General features: G+C 37.9%; 3 protein-coding genes across 8 annotated transcripts in view; 1 reads left to right on the top strand and 2 right to left on the bottom strand.

The window, feature by feature from the left end:
* The first annotated feature begins 1,822 nt into the window (after positions 1-1,822).
* Positions 1,823-9,544, top strand: LOC135584220 (uncharacterized). Of its 4 annotated transcripts, none has more exons than XM_065117841.1 (6): positions 1,823-2,153; positions 2,256-2,380; positions 2,458-2,554; positions 2,641-2,750; positions 4,218-4,292; positions 7,899-8,650. In XM_065117841.1, exons 1-6 carry the CDS (start codon positions 2,084-2,086, stop codon positions 8,022-8,024), a joined length of 603 nt encoding a protein of 200 aa, XP_064973913.1. In that variant the 5' UTR covers positions 1,823-2,083; the 3' UTR covers positions 8,025-8,650. The 4 variants fall into 4 exon arrangements, with proteins under 4 accessions (XP_064973913.1, XP_064973916.1, XP_064973914.1 ...); XM_065117844.1 differs by lacking the exon at positions 7,899-8,650 and adding an exon at positions 9,506-9,544 and having other exon boundaries at positions 1,825-2,153; XM_065117842.1 differs by lacking the exon at positions 7,899-8,650 and adding an exon at positions 7,542-7,786 and having other exon boundaries at positions 1,825-2,153.
* LOC135617517 (heparanase-like protein 3) lies at positions 9,418-13,139 on the bottom strand. The gene is made up of 9 exons (XM_065117840.1): positions 12,540-13,139; positions 11,624-11,660; positions 11,306-11,489; positions 11,065-11,213; positions 10,693-10,926; positions 10,409-10,598; positions 10,194-10,319; positions 10,025-10,124; positions 9,418-9,947 (listed from the first exon to the last, which is right to left on the bottom strand). Exons 1-9 carry the CDS (start codon positions 12,789-12,791, stop codon positions 9,570-9,572), a joined length of 1,650 nt encoding a protein of 549 aa, XP_064973912.1. The 5' UTR covers positions 12,792-13,139; the 3' UTR covers positions 9,418-9,569.
* A 1,406-nt stretch (positions 13,140-14,545) lies between these two features.
* The window catches only part of LOC135617516 (uncharacterized), a 42,856-nt gene continuing 34,281 nt past the window's right edge, over positions 14,546-23,120 (bottom strand). The window contains exons 13-18 of one of the 3 annotated variants that reach the window (XM_065117837.1): positions 21,541-21,669; positions 21,369-21,467; positions 17,803-17,892; positions 17,600-17,684; positions 14,976-15,106; positions 14,546-14,879 (exon numbers count right to left, since the gene is read on the bottom strand). In XM_065117837.1, the coding sequence (XP_064973909.1) occupies positions 14,751-14,879; positions 14,976-15,106; positions 17,600-17,684; positions 17,803-17,892; positions 21,369-21,467; positions 21,541-21,669 (663 nt within the window). In that variant the 3' untranslated portion in view covers positions 14,546-14,750. Of the gene's footprint in view, positions 14,880-14,975; positions 15,107-17,599; positions 17,685-17,802; positions 17,893-21,368; positions 21,468-21,540; positions 21,670-22,713; positions 22,836-23,120 lie in introns of those variants that run through there. The other 2 variants (XM_065117838.1, XM_065117839.1) reach the window with 2 other exon arrangements.

The following is a 23,120-nucleotide window of genomic DNA, read 5'->3' as shown; positions in this document are numbered from 1 at the left end:
CATATTTTGGTAGTAGCAAAAAGGAGAAGAAAAAGATAGAAATTCAAGAAAAAAAGAAAGGGAAGTAAATAAGGACAACGTAGAGCGACTGTTCTCAATCATCTAATAGTGTTCTCATCTCATGTTAGATCAAATCTATAGTAGATTCTTACTATGATTACTTAGGAAGAATTTAAAATTTTGTGTATAGTGACGTGATCCTTGTATCCCAGTTATTCTCTTGGGATTGTTGCTAGGGTTTTAAGCAAGAGATTGAGATTTGTATATTCATTATTTTTATAGTGGATTATCTCTAATTTACCCCGTGATTTTTATCCTTCACATTGGAGGAGGTTTCTATGTATATCTTGGTATTATATTTTATTATGATTCTATTTAATTCCGCTTTATTATAGTATACTAATATTTATTCATATACAAAAGTTTATTTCACTTTATATCTGCCTTTGAGACATCATCAAAGTTAAGTGGTTGGAAGACAACATACGGCAGTCCATATCACTTTTATTAATTCTGTTTTACCTCCGATTTATAATCTATTGATCCTAGCCTTATATTATCTTTTATAGAATTAAAAGAATTATCAGAAATTTTCTTTAGTAGGAAAGTGTTGAGACAGTTACTTTTCCAAACAATTTAAGAGATTTAGGGGTGCATAACATTCATCTAACTAAAAATTTACTTGAAGTATATGATTTTTTTCAACTAATTGATATTGGGGAGTATATAAGTATAATGTTTGATAACTAGTATTTTGATATTTAAGCTGATTTTTGTAAATCCCATTACTATATAATTAATGGTAGTTGGAATATAAACTTGTTGTACCTCCTCAATTTGTTGATTTTATGTTTTATTTTTATCCCCGATGAGGATAAAAAAAATATAGAAGCCTGATTCTAAAGGCTAGTTAGATTTTTCAAATCGACATACGTATAAAATTTACTTTGTTGTTTTAAATTAAAAAAACTTTAAAAATTTAAAAAATCCTTGCTCCTCCTAGAGTTTTATATTTTCAGTGAAAATTACTTCTCCACATATTATCCACTACTACTGAATATTTATTTTAGCTAATATTGGTATTATTTCTACTTGTGGACAAGATTTGGACTCGTTGGAGTTTTTTTTTTTTTTTTTCTTTTTTTCTTTTTTCAGTGTTCATTTAGCAAGAGTGTTTTTAATTTATATGAAAATAAATTTGGAGTCCAGTTTTAGTTTTTTTGAATTTAGCATAATGGGAGATATAATTTTTTTGCCAGTCTGAAAAGTCAGCAATGAAACAATTTTCAAGTCAGAATTTTCTTCAAATCACTGTCAGTTGGGTTAAGCCTGCACGAGGATGACATAAGGTGAATTCGAGTGGGGAGCAATCCCAAATTGGGGGTCTTGGTTTTTAGCTGAGAACTCATTGATGTGATTGTGTTTTTGGGCAGGCGGGAGATTTGTCGACGGAAAGGGACTCCATTCAATAAACTATCTACAGCTTATGAAAGCCTTCGATCAACGAAGATTGATAAAGGAACTATGTGTTCAAGGAATTATGTGATACACAACGAGATGTGCAACCAGAATAGATAGGTCGAGATATGGACAAATCATGAAACAGGCGATCGCCCAACAAACCTTACCCACCTTTCGACACTCAATATATAAAGCAGGTAACGGACGAAGCAGTGGGCCCGACGACATATCTGAGAAGAGAGGGGCTGTTCCGCGGGTTCATAAAGAATGTTGGACGATCGGTCTCGAAATACCCTTTTATTATATTATTATTCTTTCAGTAGGATCTCAATGTAGGTAAAACCAATGCACTAACCAACTGCTTAGCTTAGCTCTGGTTAACCCTAAACCACACATCATCCGTCTTCACCGTATCCCCTGGCCGCCTTGTGATTTCGACGGACGGTTCCATCGAGGTGTTCCCTTGATTGATTGCCATCGTGATCGGCTCCAACGATCCCTCTCCTCGTCTCCTCTCTTCCTACCTTCACGTCCCCTTTTAAACCCGCTATTCCGTTTCGCTCGCCGCACCGACCGCGAGAGAGAGAGAGAGAGAGAGGGGAGGAGGTGAATCCTGAAACAAATGGGGAACGCCTCTTCCATGCTCACCCAGTACGACATCGAGGAAGTCCAAGAGCACTGCCACTACCTCTGTATCCTCCACTCCCTCTGCTCTTCGACCTATTTTGCCAACAAACGTTAGCAATGAGACCAAGAATTTGATCGATTGTTTGTTGTTCTTGCTTGTGTGCCAGTCTCGCAGCAGGAGATCGTTGCCCTATACAATCGCTTCTGCCAGCTTGATCGCAGCGCCAAGGGCTTCATCTCCTCTGATGAGTTCCTCTCTATCCCCGAGTTCTCCCTCAACCCCCTCTCTCAAGTTCGCTTCTGCCTCCGCAATCCGCCTTTGGTTTGTTGGTCTACGTGTTCTATATAAGTTTGTCGTTGTTTATGCAGAGGCTGCTCAAGATGGTCGATGGGTTGAACTTCAAGGTGTTCGTCGCCTTCCTGTCGGCCTTCAGCCCGCTAGCCACCGTCCCGCAGAAGATCGAATGTAAGTAATCGTCGCCTTAAATTGTTGTGTCGGGGGACTGCATGTCATTGAATTCAGTGGTTTTTGTTGCATTTTGATGTCTGCAGTGATCTTTAAGGTGTATGACGTTGATGGTAAGGGGAGAGTTACATTCAAGGACTTGATGGAGGTGCTTGGTGACTTGACGGGGTCGTTCATGTCCGAGGAGCAGAGAGAGGTTAGATCCATTTAAAGATTTCGTCATTAGTTCCCCTATTTTGTGATTTTGTAGTGCTGCCGTCCTATTATGTTGTTTAATTTGATGTTCATGAGATCCTTTTGTCAATCAACCCTACAGGAAGTTGCAAGCAGATGATTGATGAAAGGGATCCCAACCTTGCAATATATGCATTAAGAAAAACAGTAATCCAAGCATGTGCCTAGATGTTTATAAGCATGTCTATTTTTAGGGCTACTAGTGTGCAAAATCCTGATCTAACTAAGTAGTAAATTGATATATAACCTCTTTTTATTACATAGAAATAGGCTATAAACTAACAACCCTCCCAAAAGTGAACTGGTATTCCTGTTGCTGCTGCTCTTTCCCTTTCCTCTCTGGGCTGGTTATTGTGGATTTGATGACTGAACCATCCAGGCCTCCATGCAATGAAGGGGTGGATCTCTACCCCTATCCACATCTTGGGAGGTGTTGGAGGCTCCTTCCCTTAGTTTGATAGGAATCCCTAGACTCCCATCTTTGATTCTAAAGGAGTACCAATCTTTGATGGACCTTGTTGGAGTGAGCTAGGCCTCGAACATGGGACATGTCTCACATAGTTGCATGTTGCTCATGCACAGCTTCTTGTACATCATATAGGAATTAGGGTCCGAAACTAGCACCATAGCAATATTAAGCCTAAAAATTGATACAATGCATCATTTGGATTGCTGTGCCAACCTTATTTTGCATCAAGTTTCATGAACTATTTGTTATCCATATCAATTAACATCGTAGAGAGATTGACATCGCAAATCGATAGGAGCACATGCATACGCATTTGGTCCAATGGAATATGAAGGTTTCCATTGACTTTTTTCCTTGATGTTAAAAGATCATTTTGCATTTGGTAAATATATGTAACTATGTTCATGTTGATCCTCTCTTCAAAGGACAGTAATTAAAATAGTGGCCCTGCCTGTACTGTTCACCTCATATCGAAGATTTACTATCTAGGTGTACAAATTGTTCTCGGATATCTCTTCACCGTCTAAAATGGTTGATCTTGATATATTCATGATGAACTTTTTCAAACTTATGCATGTATTACATTCCTTTGTATTACGTTATGAATATAAATGCTAATATTACAATATGAAGGTTTTTTAGCACATGGTGTATTACATTTTGAATATGGATGCTAATATTACTATATAAGTATTTATTACATTCCTTTGTATGTTGTTTCAGTTGCTTCTGATAGTTATTCTAATCTCAAAACTGAATTCAAAGTGAGAGTTGTTTACTTACAGTTTTTCAGCTGAGTGAACTTAACCAAACATTGGTAAGAAAATATAGTCAAGGGAAAGCTGTCCTTGAATTGTAATATTGATTTACTTTCTGACAAACATTGTTGCAGAAGTGCATCTTTGTGATAGTGTACATAGAACTATCTGAGTTGTTGTACTCCCATTTAACTTCTTGCAGATAGTCTTAAGCCAGGTTTTGAAGGAAGCTGGTTACTCAAGAGACTCGCCACTTTTGTTGGAAGACTTTATGAAGGTATTGATTTTATTCTCATGTATTTATCAACAAATGAACTGTTGCTTTTTGGATTTTCTTTGTTACTTGATATGGCTGAAAGCAATGATTTTCCTTAAACATTAGGCTTATATTTTTTTCTGTGATTTAAAAAGTGCTAGGTGCCAAAAGGCACTAAGGTCAAAAAACGACCAAGGCGCTAGGTGCTCGTCCAAGCGCTCGCCCGAGCGAAGCGAGATGCTAAAATATAAAAATATATAATATAATTAATATATATAATTATTTAAATAAAAAAAAATATGCTATTAAATTAAAAATCGGGTACAAAATCATAATAAATAAATAAATCATAATAGTATATTTTTTATTTTTTAAATAAAAATACTATTAAATAAATAAAAATTAATAGTATTAAAATCAAAATAATATAATATTAATATAGTAAATAAAAATACTATTATTAGTATACAGTTAGCAGTATACTATTAATATACTGTTAACAGTATAGTGAGAAGAGTGTGAGAAGACCGAGGCTGCTCAGGCAACGGCAGTGGTAGTAAGCGACAATCATAGCTCGAGCGGGAGCGGCGAGCGACAACGGGAGTGGGAGCGATAGCGGGAGTGGCGAGCAGCGATTGTGGCAGCGGGGAGTAGCGACAGTAGCGGCGAGCAACGACAATGGCAGTGGCAGCGACAACGGAGAAGAAAGCACGACGGCAAAATCATGTGTTAGGGTTGGGGAAGTCAGGGAAATCGCAAGATGGAGCCTGATATCGGTGATTTAGTTGGTTTGATTGAACCAACTAAAGCACCAGAGACCAACCAAACCTAAAAATCTGGTTCAGTCACCTAGTTTAACCCAGGCGCTTGCCCGAAGTGCCCGACGCCTAGGCTCGGGTGAGCGCCCAGGCGGTGCCTCTTGGAAGCGAGGCGCTTGGACATGAAGCGAGGCGCTCGGGCCTCGCCTCGCCCGAGCACCTAGGCGAGCGCCCGAGTGCCTATTGAAATCACTGACTTTTTTTTGTTAATTTTGTGTTTGGATGAGTGAATGTTGAAGTGCTTAGGAGTCATATTATAATCTTTATATATGTTTATCTAATGTAAATTCAGTATCATCTTCTAAAGATGAGGGAACATTTTGTTTATAAAAGAGTGTAATGCACAATTGGCAGATGGTGAGTTCCATATGAGGAAGTTTACTATGGATGTACTTGTTAGCACATATAGCATACTAAGATCATGACTTGTTCATCTAGTCTTGTGCAAAATTACATCCTACTAAACTTCATATTGATCATTGACTATTCTTCTATAAGGGATGAATTTTTTATGAGATTTCTACCATCAATTTTAATGAGTTTGCTGGAAACCATAATTTGTATGGACCTTACATTTGTATCTGTATGACATAACTTTTCCAGAATTCCAAAGACCCATATATTGTATGGGCTTAGCACTTATACATGCGTGACACAATTTCCTTGGAAATTTATTATTTTTACTTGCCTAGCATATCCAAATGTCTGACATATCTTTTGTAGTTATAATATTTAGTTTTCTCAAAGTGCCCATGCCATAGCTTTTGTTATATATATTCCAATGCTTAAGGCACCAGGCATGCACTTGAGCCAAATTAATGGAATTGATTCATATATAAATTAGAAGGTAAAACTCATCTTATAAAAATTATAAAAAAATATAATTGATGATAAATATAATTAGAAGAAAAAACTTCAATCAAATATATCATTATATATAAATTAATGGAATTGCTTTGGTTTAATTATTGTTTTGGTCCTTTTGATTTAAGCATGTCCTACACCAAATGGGCTAATATGCCACTTATTATGAATCAGATAGTTGCTAAATATTTTTAGTGTATCACAAATGGTAGGGATGTTGCATGGTAGAAAATAATCCTTGATATGGAGTTTTGGACAAGCCTGGCTCAGTATAAATTGTCAAATTTGAACTTATGTGGCTTTTAACTCATGGGTGTACTTAGATTCAAGTTAGATTGAACACAGTCCAAATCCATATGATAGTAAAGTTTGGTAGAGCAAGAGTAGACCTAAATGAATCATAATGGAAATTAAGTTGTCATTATGTCTATAGCAACATGTCCTAATCCATAGTTGTTATGTATAATCAAAATGAATCAGATACATGGGTTGGTGCTAGTTAGTTTAACAGGTAGAGATTTGATCAGTCCTGGGATCAAAACATGCCTTCACCCCTTGTCATCAAAAAAGTAAAAAAAAAAAAAATCAGATACTTAGGATTATTTTCTTGGTATGCATCAGGTCCATATATGATTATGTTGCTTGCTGCCAAAATATGACCTGATCCTGCATATTTGATATGAATCCAGCTCATCGTGTGAAGCATATTTCCCACAAACTAGAACATGGGTGCAGCCGTAATCCAAACACAAATATTGTATCCAGGATTATGATCCTGATCCTGCATATTTGATATTTGATATGATCTGATCCTGCATATTTGATATGAATCCAGCATCGTGTGAAGCATATTTCCCACAAACTATAACATGGGTGCAGCCGTAATCCAAACACAAATATTGTATCCAGGATTATGATCCTGATCCTGCATATTTGATATTTGATATGATCTGATCCTGCATATTTGATATGAATCCAGCATCGTGTGAAGCATATTTCCCACAAACTATAACATGGGTGCAGCCGTAATCCAAACACAAATATTGTATCCAGGATTATGATAAATAATACTGAACCTGGTCATCAGGTACAACTCATGTATCATATATCAGGCTGTAGGTCAGATTAATCTTTGCTATATTGTTCCTAACATGTATCCACCATGATTACATAGTAGCCTATACTTTTGTATGGTGTGGAACACAAAGAATATTTTTGGGATAAGTATGTCAGGTATTAGAAGCTACTAACTGAAGGTTTGATCTTATGAATACACCTTTTAAGTATTAAGGAAAGAAAAAGGGATATTTGAAACGTAAATTGTATGTAATATTAAATGATAGTTCAAATATATTTTTGAGAGGGAAGCTTCACTAAGTGTATCTTTGGTACAACTATAAGATTTGTAAACTAATAATGCTATTCCATGCCCTTGCCGTAGAGGATGTGGCTTGTTATCATTAGTTGTCAAAAGCCAAGAATTCTGAATATTTGACTGCCATTCATCAAAACATCTTGTAACCAATTGTATATATCCAATATATTAGAGTGATGATCAATTCAATGCTATACTTTTTCGCTGCTGCAGGCTGCTGGCTCTCATAGTGAGACTTTACTTGAAGCTGTGATTGCAGTTAGACATTAGGTTGAAAATCTTGTTGAACTGATGTATATGGTAAAAATATGAAAGGTAGGAATCGCTTATGTGTCCATCCAACCACATGTTGCTTTTCTTCTGGACTAAGAACAGAAGTTTGAATAAAGATTATAAGTGAAAAGTTTGAATTACCTTTTACCTCTAATCTTCATGATGTAACTTATGATATTTCAATTATACCCTTTACTCGCCATAGATGGTGTTATTGTCTTCCAGATTCTTTGGAAGGGATCTTAAGGATTGCTCGGCAATTGCATAACATATAATTCCAACTAGCTCTTGCTGTAGGTTGCATCCAAATGTATAAATTTTGTCATCTTCCATGGAGCACTAAGAAGACTTGGGGTTACTCCACTAACCCAACCCTATGTTGTTAACAAGGTTTGGGATACGAGGTTGAGTGCTAAGAAGTAAGATACCCACAATATCGAACTCCTCTAAGCTCTTGACTCGACAAATCTTGTTGGAGGTTTTACTTTTGGAACCATATAAGGCCAAAGGCATGTTTTACATTTGGAAGGAATTGAAATGTCAAGGTAAAGGTTGCTTGCTGTCTCCATGTCCCCCGGTTGAAAGCAATGCAAGGTTAAAGGATTAAGTGGTCTGTTTTTTCACATTATAAGTGTATTAAAAGAATATTGGGAAGAGAAGTGATTTTTGGTGTTTAAGCTTAAAAATGGGTGGGGAAGAAAATTCTGTTCTTTTAGTATTTTATGATGATGGAATACCTGCAAAAGAAGAATAATATCTCTTGTATATTCATCATCAATTTATCAAACAGGGAAAGTGTGAATAAGCTGACTTGCAAGTCAGATATTTCTGGTGCAGCAACGGCTGGCTTCCACTTTCTTGATGACAATGCCATATGCATGATGGCCAATTTCATATTTAGGCATTTGGAAATTTAGTTCATTCTTTAAGTTAAAACCTTCAATCTGAATGTGTCACCTTTGATTTTCAATCATTATAGAATTCTGTTTCATAATGTAATACTATTAGATGTCTATTTAGTGTTAGCTAACGAATATGTGCTAGATCTGTTTACTCTTTTATCTGTTGATGTAAAACATAACTTTGACTTGTTCTTAAATATCATTAGAAAATGGAAAATTGGAAATAACTTTATTCCATTTTGCATAGGAAGTTATACTTTTCCAAGAGGTTTGTCATACAGGCAATCATATTTCTCCTCCTAGCACAGAAATAATTAATTCCAAGAGGTTATCATTTTGGAATGATGCAAGTAATTATCTGGGCGTGTTGGTGTTTTCATCTTCTAACTTAAGGTATTTGTGTTACAGGTTCTTTGTAAACCTGGTTTGACAATGGAGGTTGAGGTACCTGTTGATTAAGTCATTGTATAGCAACGTTTCAGTGGATTGGCTCGTCATACTTATAAAACATTACAATAAAAAAGCAATTACTTCTTTATGTTCCTGGACATGCAATATCAAATGTATTAGAAAATAAGATAAAGCAGTAAATTGTTGAACTATTTTGTTATCTTTATAGTTGGGTTTTTCCCACAGTTGTAGAGCAGGACTTTGCCCAGACCAGCCTATAATAACACAAGTGATATAATTTGTTTCTATCATAGGATTGGACGATTCATCAGTCAAACTCACTTTTATTTACCCTTTTCTTTTTTGTCCTTTTCGCCGAAAGTGCTCTAGTGCTCTTAACATTGAACTTTGTCTCTTTGTTGGCTAGCATACTTCTGGAGTATGTTTTTTGCTGTTTAATCATTGCGCGTGTGCAAGGACAACTAATGAAGAGCTAAGATTGCTATTAACAGTTGGTCTCACCATTGCATCATAAGTCATTTTTCCTTCATTCAATTATTGTCTAATAAAGATGCTCGGAAAAGAATCACAATCCCTCTCTCTGCCTTGCAGCCACAAGAGCGGACTACTTCGTAGTCCACCCTCCACCCTACACATCGAGCAATACTACATCACACTACCTACATGCCGGCGCATAAAAATAAGGAATGTGTGCAAAGACAATGGAAAATGGGGCAACTGTGATGGGCTGTGTTGCTTCGACTTTAACAGGTTCCAGCTTTGGAATATTCCCACTGGAGTCCACAGCTAAGATGTTGCCATTCAGCAGCACGGTCTGGCTATGGATGTCCCCATCCTTGGCTGTTAGGTGGTACTCTTCCCTGGTGAACTCACTCGTCTTCCCCAGCCTTGGAATGTGGTTGAATCTTGTTCTGTGAGCCCCGTAACGGTGATGCTGCTTCAGAGCCGCTGAGTAAACAGTTTGAGTGGTGACAAAAACCGGAGTGGTGCTGTTGTTGCCACTGAGATTGATCAACAGTAGCGTAATCCCAGGCTGCCAATATCACGAGGAGACTGTGTCAACAACGCAAGGCGAGGAATCGGTCCTGGCACCAATGTAAATCTACTTACAGATTCTCTGGCACAATGTGCGTATGCCCTTATCTTGTTCGTCCCGGTTATATTTGTCGACAAGACGCGTCTCCCCATCAACCGATGCCACAGGAGAGCACTGCAGGTAGAGGGGAGTTTTCAGTACACTTAGCTGTAAAGCCACAACAGAAAGAAGTGGATGGCTCGCCTGTAATAGTCAGGATTCGGATGGAAGGTGGTGGTGTTGAGCAGGCCATAGTTTCCACCGATCAACGATTGCCTGCAATAAGTCTTGGTGTCGTACGTTGACGACATGCCGAGCTGATCCAAGTACCTACCAGCTCCGAAAGGCAATTATAATGTCCTCAAATGATTCTTACAAGACTTCCAATAATTCAGAGGAGGTGGTACCATTGGGCTCACCAGAAGCTGAAAACAAAGGAATCCGTCACCAGATGGTGACCACTGTTGTATGCCCCTCCTGCTTCACCCACCCAAGCAATGGTACTAGTTCCTGCACTGCTAAGAATCCTCTGTAGATCCCGGAATGTACCGGCTTCACCATCCAGATAAGAGGGATCAATAATTTTCTCAGTCAAGTGCTGGTCAACACCTACAATTTGTCAAAAGTCTTTAACTTGTCTACCAGAGAGAGAGAGAGAGAGAGAGAGAATATATTGCTGAGCCTGTAGCAGTAAAAGTCATACCTGGACCAAGATTATAGATGTGGTGAGTAATCACATCCAAGGAGTTGGGTTTCGTCTTGCTGATGATCTCGGTGAACCAATTGGTATCCAAGAATCCCCCTGGTGCTAACACCAATGGCTTATCCTGTAACCCTTGGTAAATCTCATTGATGATTGATCTGAGGTTGATCACATCTGCAGCATACTGATCTGCTCCAATTCTAGCTCCAACTCCTGATCCACTTAGTTCATTTCCTGAGGCACACAGAGGAACATTCAATTTTGCAGCAAAATTTTTTTTTGGCCAACACAGAAAAAAGAGCCTGTTTGTATAGCCTTTGCAATTGGTTAACAAGTTCCCAAAGTATTCAGGAATTATTAAGGTAGGCTTACCGAGTTCCCAGCCATGGATGGTGTAACCCTTGTTGACTGTGTATCGGATAAGAGCAGCAGCGTTGCTGTAGTTCCAGGGTCCTCCTAGAGAACCATCACTCAAAGGAACTCTTCCATTGAGAGCATTCAGACCAAAGATAATGACAGCCCTGGAGCATACACAGGATATGCAACATGAAATTTCTCGGTAACTCAATTACTAAGATATGCACTCAATTCATGGAAGTAGAAAATTCAATACCCGGCCTTTTGGAAGAACTCATTGAGTTCATCCCATCTTGACATTGGTAAGCAACCTTGAGTGAAACCAAACATCTCAGAAGTGCTCTTGATAAATTGTGTACATGATTGTTTCGGATCTCCTGTGCCATATATGATCTTATCTTGCAAGGAACCCCCAAGACGAAGCTTCAGAGGAGAAAATGCTGAAAAAACAATACCGAGAACAAGGAGACAAACAGAAAAAAATTAAAAAAAAAATATTTCAGAATATTAATCTTCAAGAACTGAGACAATAAGAACAGGCAGCTGTTTTTCCGCATGTGTATTACTTCCCCACCTTTGACAGCATTCAGCAAGATGGGGTTGGAAAGATTCTGCATGAAGGAAAAGATGAAACACCTGTGTCAATCACGATGTTTAAAATTATTCAAGTTTAATGTATTAACTCAAAAGAATAGACAAGTATCTAAAGAAACATATAAAACCACCAAATATGCATATCATAATCCCATTGCTCAGATCATTTTCTTATAAAGAATCCCGTAATTGATTCCTAAAAAGACTACAATAGAAACTATAAATAAAAATTTAAATACTCTAGACTTAAGTAAACATATGATTCTTTATAGATCTCAAGAGATCCATATAACCAACCCCAAATACTTGGGACTTACGATTTCATTACTATTATTTCTAGCTGATTAATTTGGATGGAGATACGATACTTATAATAGTCCATATAATGATGACATGTGAAAAGCAATGTTCCACCTTCCGAGATACTTCATCGAGAAACCTATCCTTAGAATCAACAGCAAACATTCTGAATGATAACATACCACTTTAAATATGCATCACAATCACAAGGTTAGTGTGAGTGCTCTATCAAAACATCAATATCTTGCTGCAACATGCATGACTTAATTAGCATAGCATGCTGCAGAAGTTCCAACCTACCAAACTAAATTCCAAGAACTTATGGAAATCATGAATGAGGCGTTCTTTGGCACCAAATCCCTAACTAAAACCTACACGACAGATAGATCTCATGGCTTTCCATTCTCTCAAACCCACGAGGAATTGCCTCATCGATTCCATCTCCTCAATCAAACAGTACCCTCAAACTCCGATTTGTTTCATCATCACGCCCAAAAGAATCTGCACACGCTCCAGATTTTGTAATGCTAATCGAGAACCAACAAGAAAAGCAAGCCACATTAGCACTACCACCAACACAACACAACACAACTCACCAGATTGAGCAAGGAAGCCAAACCCCAACTACATGTCCCGTAATCACATTTCTCCGGCGGCCACCAATCCAGCGTAGCACAGACAAAATCCCCGTCCGTCACCGCAATGGCGGCGGTGCCGTCCACGACCACAGCCACTGCGTCGGCACCAGACGTGCCCGGTCCGCCGGAATACACCGCGACCGGCCCCGCGAGCCACAGAAACCCCCAGAAGAAGAACCCGAGGAGCTGGGAAAGAAGGCCACCGCCCATTTCTCCCTTGGCAAGAAACAAAAGCAAAGCAAAAGGCTAGCGGCCCAAATGGAGGGAGGCAGAGGAGATCGCCGGACTATATAAGCAGCGCATCATTCTGGAGAAGGGAAAGGGGGGAAGGAATTGAATGAGGGCTTCGGTTTGGTTTGGTTTGGTGGAGAAAATTAAGCTTGGAATCTCTTTTAGCAGAAGGGGACGAGAGAGGGAAAGGTAACTTTTGGTTTCCTTTTCTTGCATGCACCTGAGGTGACGCGACTCCTTTATGGACCACTGTCTCCACACACAAATGCCGACGGTGGGCGGTTATCCTACCACTGGTTAAGCTGCCATTTTACCAGTAACAAAGACAGTGCAGGAATTGCGAGAGAAAGAAAGAGAGAGAGAGAGAGAGAGGTGGGGAGCATGTGAGGAGAAGGTGGAGTGTTGGTTTGGTGGCATCGGGGGCGGGATGAGAGCTTTTTTGACTGTAGCTTAATTAATGCAAGAGGAGGCCGACATCCCCATATAGATAGATGCGGCATTACGGTATCGATTGCTGCATGGAAATAATGAGTTTGACCGCCGGTCTTAAGGTTTTGAAATCATTAACTAAGGTCTATTATTTTTATTAGTGTCATGCGACAACGTTCAAATCTTCTTCTGGATGAGATTACCACCTTAAGAACTCGCAGTTCCAGGTTTGTATGAATCAGGTGACCATGGTGTTAATTGCTTGACGATCATGGTGGTGTGATGATTGTGTGTGGCTCAATGGTTGATTACAAGTAATAGGTTGACGATCATGGTGATGTGATGATTGTGTGTGTGGCTCCTGAGTAATTAATTACAAGGAATTGCTTGATGATAATGGTAGTAGATCCAACAAGGTTAACTAACTTACGTATGGCGGCGATGGAAAAGATCACATGGATAGGTATGTCTCCAATTATTGCACGCCTTTATGCAAGTGGGTTGGTTCCTCCTAATAAAATGGGCAAATAAATGCCACCTTTCTTCCATTCGGTACTTTGTATTCGGAGATTACGTTTGGCTTTCATGTAGCCGAAGCTTGCGGGTTGAGAAAGGGAAGTTGGTGATTGGTTTGACAGGAGAGAGTTAACGAGTATAGGTTGCATGCAAGCAAAGCTATAGTTAGCGTCCCCCTCTTCATCAAGGACACGTTCTTAATAGTTTTTCTATATATGCTGCTGTCTTTCGAGGCAAAGAACTTTAGCCGGGAATGCAGGACTTGGCGTGGGGAATACATCTAACTTCTAGGTTTTTCTTGTTTATGTGTGCACTCAACACCACCTAAGGTGAGGTAGTGGGGACATGGAAGTTTAGCGAATGGTAATCTAATAAAGATCGATCAAAGAGTAATGTGGTTGAAGATTCAAATGCACCTGTAGATAGATGTAAGTGTTCTTTCCCTTCCATTCTCCTGAGAACTCATTTAGAATCAAATGGAATTAAAAATTATTGGATGTCATGACAAAATCTGACAGTTTTAATCAAGTAAAATATAATTGTTAAGCCAATGCAAACAAACCCTTGGAATCCAGAATTACCAAGTACATTCAGATATGATTTGCTGGGAATAAAAAAAGGCAGAATCAAATATAAGAGACCTCTGCAATCCTTCACTGTTGTTTATTTGAATATATCTGGGTAGTAATTAAACATAAAAGGGTCCGCCATTACTAGATACCTCATCTCCTTTTAACTTCTAAATTTCCTCAACTGGCAATGAAAATACAAAAAAAAAAAAGAAAACATAAGAAAAATGATTACTTTACACGAAGACAGTAAGTATATATACAATGGGGGCTGGTATAGCACTTGAGCTGTCAGCAATAACCAAACTGCCCACTACTAATTACACAAGCCAGTGAACAGCAAGCCAATGATGAGAATTGGGTAATTTTTTCTGATTAATGTCTCCAATCCTCGAGGGTAGCTGCTAAGGTACAGAAACCGGTTTCACCTTTGCCTGTGCTGAAGCTGCTGTGCCCGTGCGATCCTATCTGCATACATTGGGAGATGCACAATTTCGGAAATTTCATTCAAGAGAACTTCTTCTGTAATGTTATCATTAATGCTGCGCATCACCTGTTGCGGCAAACAGCAGAATTAGATAGATATGCACTGATAAGGAATGCAACCTCTGACAAACATATATATATATATATATATATATATACTTACCTTTCTGTAAGTGTTGATATCATTTGGTGTAGCTTTATCTGTTCTTATGCGCATGCATGACCAGCAGCCTTCTTGTGCATCCCAGGAGCATTCGACGATCTTTCCTGAAAGGCTTGCGATGTCCTCTTCGCCTATACAAGTTTTAAGAATGAGTTTTAAGCATACAATTTACAGCTAAGAAGGAAAATGTACCTTATAAAGTCCAAATCAATAGTGCAGGCAAAGTTAAAACAAAAACTACAGCCAGAAACTAATGCAAGCATGTGCATTAGTTTAAATACAATATGCTAAACAGACTCTATCATGGCTAACGTGCAGCTATGCTGAATGTTCAGTGTCCAACTTAACTGAATGTATATTAAGAGCACATACACATTTGCAGAGCTCATCGAGTACTTATTCATTGTACACTATTCTTGTCACTCTTTAACAGTTGCCCCGCTTGATAACTTTAATGGCTTAATGTGATATTTACCAGGCCCTGATTTCTGATAATTCTCCATAAGCATTATATTTCAAAAACAGTTGCCTAGACTAATACGTAGGGCTGCACCACCTTGTGAAAAGGCTTCAATGATATGCCTGGGAATCAACATTTAGGAATATGCCTAGGGAGATAGGTAACTCGTAGGCACTCTATATAATCTGTCTTGTGTAGTCAGTTCTAGAGCATTAGCCTAGATACTTAGAAGCAATACCCAAGACAAAAGGATAATGCATAAAGTTCTCGCCAATATGAGGTTTGGAAAAAGTCCATGTATATTCGCTTACTCCAAGCGGACAAGCAAATTTATAAGACAAATCCTGGTCAACATAGGCTGCTAAGGAGCAAACTTATAGTGACATCAAGCCTGGCCCTCTCCCATGAAACAGTACAATAAAAATAAACAACTTGCATATTAAGTTCACCAAGCCTTTTTTAAGGCAACAAAAATCCTTTTCCATTAAAGCCAGAAGATGATGAAAAAGAAGTGCAAAGAAAGAACAAATAGACAATAAAGCAAGTCGAAGATAACAAAACAAAACAAAAAAAGAAATACTGGATGGTAAGCTCTATATCACTTATGGACCACCCAAAATTGGGCAGTCCGTGTTCTGTTCCATTGGGAAGCAGTATGTATAAAATGAGTCCTTCCAGTTTGTAGAACTCTGGATATGAATTTGAATATGTCAATATCTGGTCCATCTTCATCCTATAAGAAAGATCTCTTTTATTAGATTCCCTTGATATCACAATTAAATTATGTTGTCAAATTGCTGATTATACCCCTTACCAGATAAACGTGAATTACCATACAATTATGCTTCTAGCTGACATCATACCGAAAATGGAGCCTTTGAACTTATGGATAGTGACACTTATGGAATTCTTAACAACATACATAATGCCAGTCAGTAAAAGGTGCATGCCCATGCATGACCAGAACACAGCATATTCTATGCCATTTGATCAAAAGACACCTCATAAATGGATGAAGTCCCACTCCACTGAGACTTTCCAAACCAAATTCCACAGGGAATTCCACTGCCCCAAAAACCAATCAGTTACCAAATAAAAATAACCACGATAAAAGAAGGAACCTATGACTGGGAACTCAGATGTGTGATATAGTGCAACAACACTCAATCTTGCTGTCATGTGTATAGACCAGTGCAAACCTAAAAGACCACCCATCAACACCTACTAAATTTCTGGTTTGATGGACATGGTTGAGATCTCAATCTACTGCACAAGCATTGTCATTCATGTCAATTGTCACTGCAGAATAGAAGGCCAACACCTACACCAACATGGTTTGAAAATATTCTGCAGTCTGCACACTGTCACATTCTTTGATCGATAATCAACACGAATCGAAATAGCATTGATTTCTTTTACCTTTTATACTGAACTATGCAGCTGAAAGATAACAATTATCTCACATATAACCACCATCTAGAAGTCAACAAGAGGCATTTCTTGATTTTTTTTCTTTAATTTTGTGCAATTTACTAGGTGGTTTTGGAAATAGTAATTTTTGCATTGAAAGTCAGTTATTTATGGACCAAATAATTCTATATTCAACCAAATTCAGACAACTTCTGTATTGAATGCTTTCTCATAATGGTGAACATGGTCTCCCTGCTTGTGGAAATAACAATAGGTAAAACCACCATCGATATCATAGTGGAAAGGGCCTCATGCACTGTCATCAACTTTGATAATCTTAAAGTCAGGTTCTTTCTCAGATATATCAGTCACTAAGAAAAAGGGCCAATATATTGTGTAACATTCCCATAATTGTAACGTGCATAACTATTTTTACAATCAAAACCATGACAGCCATGCCAACAGGAGACAACCGAATCATGCACCAGGGTATACTCTCCAACATGAATAACTAGTAGAAAAAAGTTGCTTGCTCCAATATAAAGAGCATATTAAGTCAAACAAAGAAGCTCATGCCACTCATCCATTAAGTATCAAAAGTACATTCAAGAAATGCTGAAATGCCAATAATACTAGGAAACAAACCTTATTAAGCAGCAAGAAAGGAAGAACATGAACTAGTAAATATAAATGTATTGTCTTAGCACATACCAAAATTTTCCCAAAATATAAGATAAATAACCAAATTCATCACCTGCAAACGAAACACGTGCCCCATCCATGAGTTTCTTTTTTCCTCTCTCAAAAAGGAAAAGCAACTGGCGGTTCTCACTGCCAATCTGCAAAAATCAGACAAAATATCCAACCAAGTTATAGATAAATAATCTAAAAACTAATCAATAGCATGCTGAGCAGACAAAAAAAATGAAAAGAACAAAGCAAAAGTCATGTGAAAACCTCAAATAGAAAGTCAACTGAGTTCATTGATGGATATTTCCATTTTAGGAGACCCTCATGTGTACGTGGTATATATGGATCATCCCATCCCTGAAATTGAAAAGAAAGAAATCAATATATAATTTATTCTACAACTGAACTTAAATGCACTACATTAGATTATCCTAACACTTCAAATCAATTGTGTTAATGATTAGCATAAGGGACTCAGATGTACAAATCTGAATAAATCTATCATTTGTGTACTGTTGTTATACAAAGGAGCTTTCAAACCCTACTTCTTGCTTTCTCTTTGATAGTAACAGTTCAGCCATGTGATTTATCTCTTTGACCCATTTTGACAGAATCTAACCAAACCAGCTATTTAACCATGACCAGACCTACAGATTGACATCACTGCTGGTTTAAGTGCACAGATGATCACTGAGGACATCATTTTTTAGATCAATTCATTTTATTTCATCTTCAATTCTTAGATCAAATATTCTTCAATAATTAAATCTATTCTGTTTTTAGGTGTGAAATAAGAGTGGAGTTTCATACATATCAGTGATTTAAAAAGTGCTAGGCACCAAAAGGCGCCAAGGTCCAAAAACGCCCGTGGCGCTAGGCGCTCGCCCGAGCGAAGCGAGGCGCTAAAATATAAAAATATATAATATAATTAATAAATATAATTATTTAAAATTTAAAATAAAAATATGCTATTAAATTAAAAAAATCTAAGATACAAAATCACAAAATTAATAACATTAAAATCAAAATAATATATTATTAATCTATTAATGAAAATTAATCATTTCAAAATTCAAATAAACTTAATATTAAGATTTAAGAGTATACTGAGCAGTCTGAGCTTGACGGAGAAAGGAAACAGCGTCGGCAGCGGCGAGCGGCGGGGGGAAAAGGAAAGGGAGCGGGAGCGGGAGGCGCGAGTAGCGGGAGGGCTCGCGGGAGTCGCGAGCAGAGGGAGGGCTCGCGGCAACTGGGAGGGCTCGCGGGAGGCGCGAGCAACGGGAGTCGCGAGCAGAGGGAAGGCTCGCGGGAGGGCTCGAGGGAGGCACGAGCAGCGGGAAGGCTCGCAGGAGACGCGAGCAGCGAGAGGGCTTGCGGGAGGCGCGAGCAGCGGGAAGGCTCGCGGGAGGCGCGAGCAACGGGAAGGCTCGCGGGAGGCGCGAGCAGCGACAGCGATGAGCAGCGTCAGCGGGAGCAGCGGCAGCGAGCGACGAGATCGCGATCACGATCGAGAGCGGCAGCGGCAACAGGTTAGTGTTGGGTTAGGGTTAGGGTTGGGGTTATATCGGTTTAGTTGGTTCGATTGAACCAACTAACAACCGAACCAGGACCGAACCAGACCTAAAATTCTGGTTCGGTCGCCTTGGTTTACCCAGGCGCTCGCCCGAAGCGCCCAGCGCCTGGGCTCGGGCGAGCGCCCAGGCGGCGCCTGTTTGAAGCGCGCCGCCTGGGACATTAGCGAGGCGCTCAGGCCTCGCCTCGCCTCGCCCGAGCGCCTAGGCGAGCGCCCGAGCGCCTTTTGCAATCACTGATACATATATTGATATGGACCAAGAAAACAGTCAAAAGGCATCCAAATATTGGCATCCTGTTAATGCCTCCAGGTTGCAAGGATTGGACATACTATAAAATGGAAATGTTGGTGCGGAAATTAAATGGAAATAAGGCAGTGTTCAAACAATATCCATTCAAGAACAGAGATGCCTATATCTAGAAGTTTATTTTCATAGAAGTAATAAAAGTATGGATTCACCATAATGTTGTAATTAAAAAACACAAAACAAGAGATTTGCAGGCATAAGAACTTCATTTTACCAAACCTCAGTAATTTTAATCATCAACTCAAAATAAATCTACATTTATTTCTTGTTGCATAGCTTTATGTGAGTTTACATTCACAGTAGCTATGCTTCACTTAAGATGAGAACAAAACTTAGCAGTATACAATCACTCACTGGCATTGTGTTAGATGAAGCAAGTATCAAGAAGTTCCAGAAACTTGTCCCAAGAATACAAGTTGATTTCAAATGTCTTTTTAAGCTTAAAGTTGAAACATTGTGTCAGAGTAGAACATTCCTGAAACTGAAATCTATAGAACAGCCAGTTGATGATCTAAAATATGGGCTATCTACTATATACATAGTAGAAGGTTCATCTAGTAATTACAAGACCTTTTAATTTCTTAGGGTTTCACAATATTTATCAACAATGATGTGTTTGAAATAATGATTAGAAACAACATAATTTCAATGCCTTGCAAGCCTGCTTCAATTAACAAAAGACATCTGGCTTCCAAATGTTCACCAGCCTTAGAAGCACCAACACTATATAACAGCCCTAGGAGGTTGCAGTTTCTCATTTGCAATGGGGAACACATGCATTAGGAGATGTCTAGATTGCCAAAATTCATAATGTACTGCTAAATTAGCTCCATCCTAATTAAAACATATGGAGAAATAGTCACCAATTTAGTACCACATTACTAAAAAAGAAAGCATGAATAATAGCAAATAAGCAGGTATATCAATTCTTATATTTGCTCTCCTTTTGCAGTTTCTGCTAATCATTCTCATAATTAAACTAAAAGCCAACTGCTACCAAATGTTTGCATGAAGACAATGTGCCAACAAACTCACCATTAGAACTTAGTGAGCTCAAGAAATAGCAGTCTTTCAGACATTCAACTATACAAGTACAATTTGAGAAGTTCAATCTCTTACTTGGAGATGCTTAACTGTTATTTTAATTGTCATTTCAATAGAATGTATTACTTGCTGAAAGCATGCAAGCCAACAGGTCATGACAAAATGACATGAGATTGTAGAAATATATTTCCATCTTAATGTCCAACAAACGATGACTAATTTGTAAAAGTAACCTAAAGTTATGACAATAATTGTACTAAAATAATTCTTGTAAATCACACTTAGAAGAAATGCAGACCCACAAATTATGAACAAAAAAATATAAAAGGATATGATCAACTTCTAGACCCTTACAAGCAACAGTATTTAGATGATGAACTTTCTTTTTTTTTTTTTAACTTCCTTTAAAACAAGTAGTCTTGCCTCATAATTCTTTTTTTAATCAAAGATTTCTTGCTGATCTGTGGCTATTTGCAGCATGGTACATAAATTGCCAACAGACCAGAAAAAGGAATAGACGTCTGTCCATGTAACATATTATGAAAACCATACAGCTGCTGATGACCCAAGTGGTTGACATGACATGGCATTGAACATCAAGAATTTAAATCTCAGTCTGATATTAATTTTGGAAACCTATCAGACCGGTACGGTAGCATTATTATACTCAACGGTACACCTACCTGTATCTCCTGATATCATTGGGTATTATCTGAAATTCAATAATTAAAAAAGTTAAACAAACCCATATCAGAAACATGTGAAAGTATAAACCACTATTTGGAAATATATTCCCAAATCCAATGACGATCCTTGAATCAAATTGCACTAGAAATGAAAGCATAGTCTAAATTACCATCATGATATTGCAGAGCAAATATACAAATTCTACTAAAGACAACCAAGTACCTGAAATATAAGGCCATCAGCTTCATGTGAAAGCCTTGGAATAAATTCCTTTAAGAGTTTAGCAACAGTTGATAGAAACCAAAAGTCCTTCCTGCGAACCTGTTTAAAACTAGGATATTAATACATGTTGCACGTCAGAATACCAAACTGATGTGTTCTTTCAATTACATACTGAAAATGGCTCCATGTCATATCTATAAACAGGGTGCCCTTTGCTCTCAAATTCAAATTGTTTTCTTTCATTGTTCCGTGGTCGAACTACTTCTTCCTCAAGCAGTTTCCACCTTTCAGAAAAGGGCAACTGCATCAACAAAAAAAGAGGTAAGATGACATGATGAATTAATGCACGCCACACCTTTATTATAAAAGAAACAGGAGATAGAAAATTGAAATACATGAAAACTAACTGAAAGGATAAAATAATATGTTTGTCACTTACAGAAATTTAACTTATTTCAACAGAAAATATTGTATAATTGAATGTGAAAAAGTTCAGTATATAAATCAAAAAGTTAAGACAGAAATTTCTGAATTACCACATAGAATAAAATATAGGGTTGGAAACACAAAGGATAAAAATGTGAAGAAAACAACCTAGATAATATCCACAAGCAACAAAAGCCAGATGCAATTTAGTTGATCAGACTTGGTTAAACACAGAAAGCTAACAAAAAAGAAAGAAATATCAAAATATTTTATACATCTGGAAAGGTAATAAAATGCACACATTCACCAAGGACAATCTCTCTCTCGCTAATTCAAAATCAATCCTAGCCAGACCCATGCAATGATGAAAGCCTCATGCCCTGGGTTTAGCCCCTTTTTTAACAAAAAATGAAGTATAAAGGGCGTTTAAGCTACAAAGAAAAGCAAGCCAATATGTCAACAGTGTGTAATAACAGCAGAAACAGGAAACATTTTATTATTTTATTGCTAGAATCATTTTAGATTATCTTAAATGAGGTAAAGAAAGATTCAATGTATACACAGAGCTAAACGCTAGCAAGCATCTGTGACCACGATGTTGCTTTTGATCACTCTATCTTCAGGAATAAACTTGAAAATATTAGAGGTAGTCAAATGTCCCACAAATCAGAGGCGGGGGATAGTGCAGTCCATCTGCACAGCAGAGAAATATAGCCACATCCAGAAGAAAGGGCAAATTCAACCAAATTATTAGAATTTGATCTTCCAATAAGTAATAAAAAATCAACTTCGAGTAAGATGAGAGAAACACCCACATTAGCTAAGCTGGTTAGATTCCTGTTATCTGCTTAATGAGAGTCATTGTATCCTACTCTTAAGCAGAATTATCTTTAGCAGATACTTGCCCTGGTCATATCCCAATATCTCTAATTACATTCAGATTCAAGCATTCCTGTAACTCTGATCTTGATTATAACACCTTAGTGATGAATTGATTGGCTAAAGAGATTCAGATGGCTCCTTTCCTAGCCATTCTTTTTTCTACAAAAAAGATTAAGAGATGACATAAACAGGATGAAAGTTCAGCTGGGAGCATCAATAGAAGAATTAACTTAATAGGTAATAATGTACCAAAAGAAATTATAAGAAAGAGTAGAATGGCCCAATTCATATTGAAGAGAAGCTCAAAAGAAGTGACCTTAAGGCTGGTTTGAAGATAGGGAATACAAGATATATATATATATATATATATATATATATTGTAGGCAAAGATTTGGAAGATATATGCACTAACAAAGGGGACATGAACTCCAAAATATTATCATG

Source organism: Musa acuminata, chromosome BXJ2-7, assembly GCF_036884655.1.
Source record: "Musa acuminata AAA Group cultivar baxijiao chromosome BXJ2-7, Cavendish_Baxijiao_AAA, whole genome shotgun sequence".
Taxonomy (NCBI): domain Eukaryota; kingdom Viridiplantae; phylum Streptophyta; class Magnoliopsida; order Zingiberales; family Musaceae; genus Musa; species Musa acuminata.
This window is presented reverse-complemented; position numbering and strand designations above follow the sequence as displayed.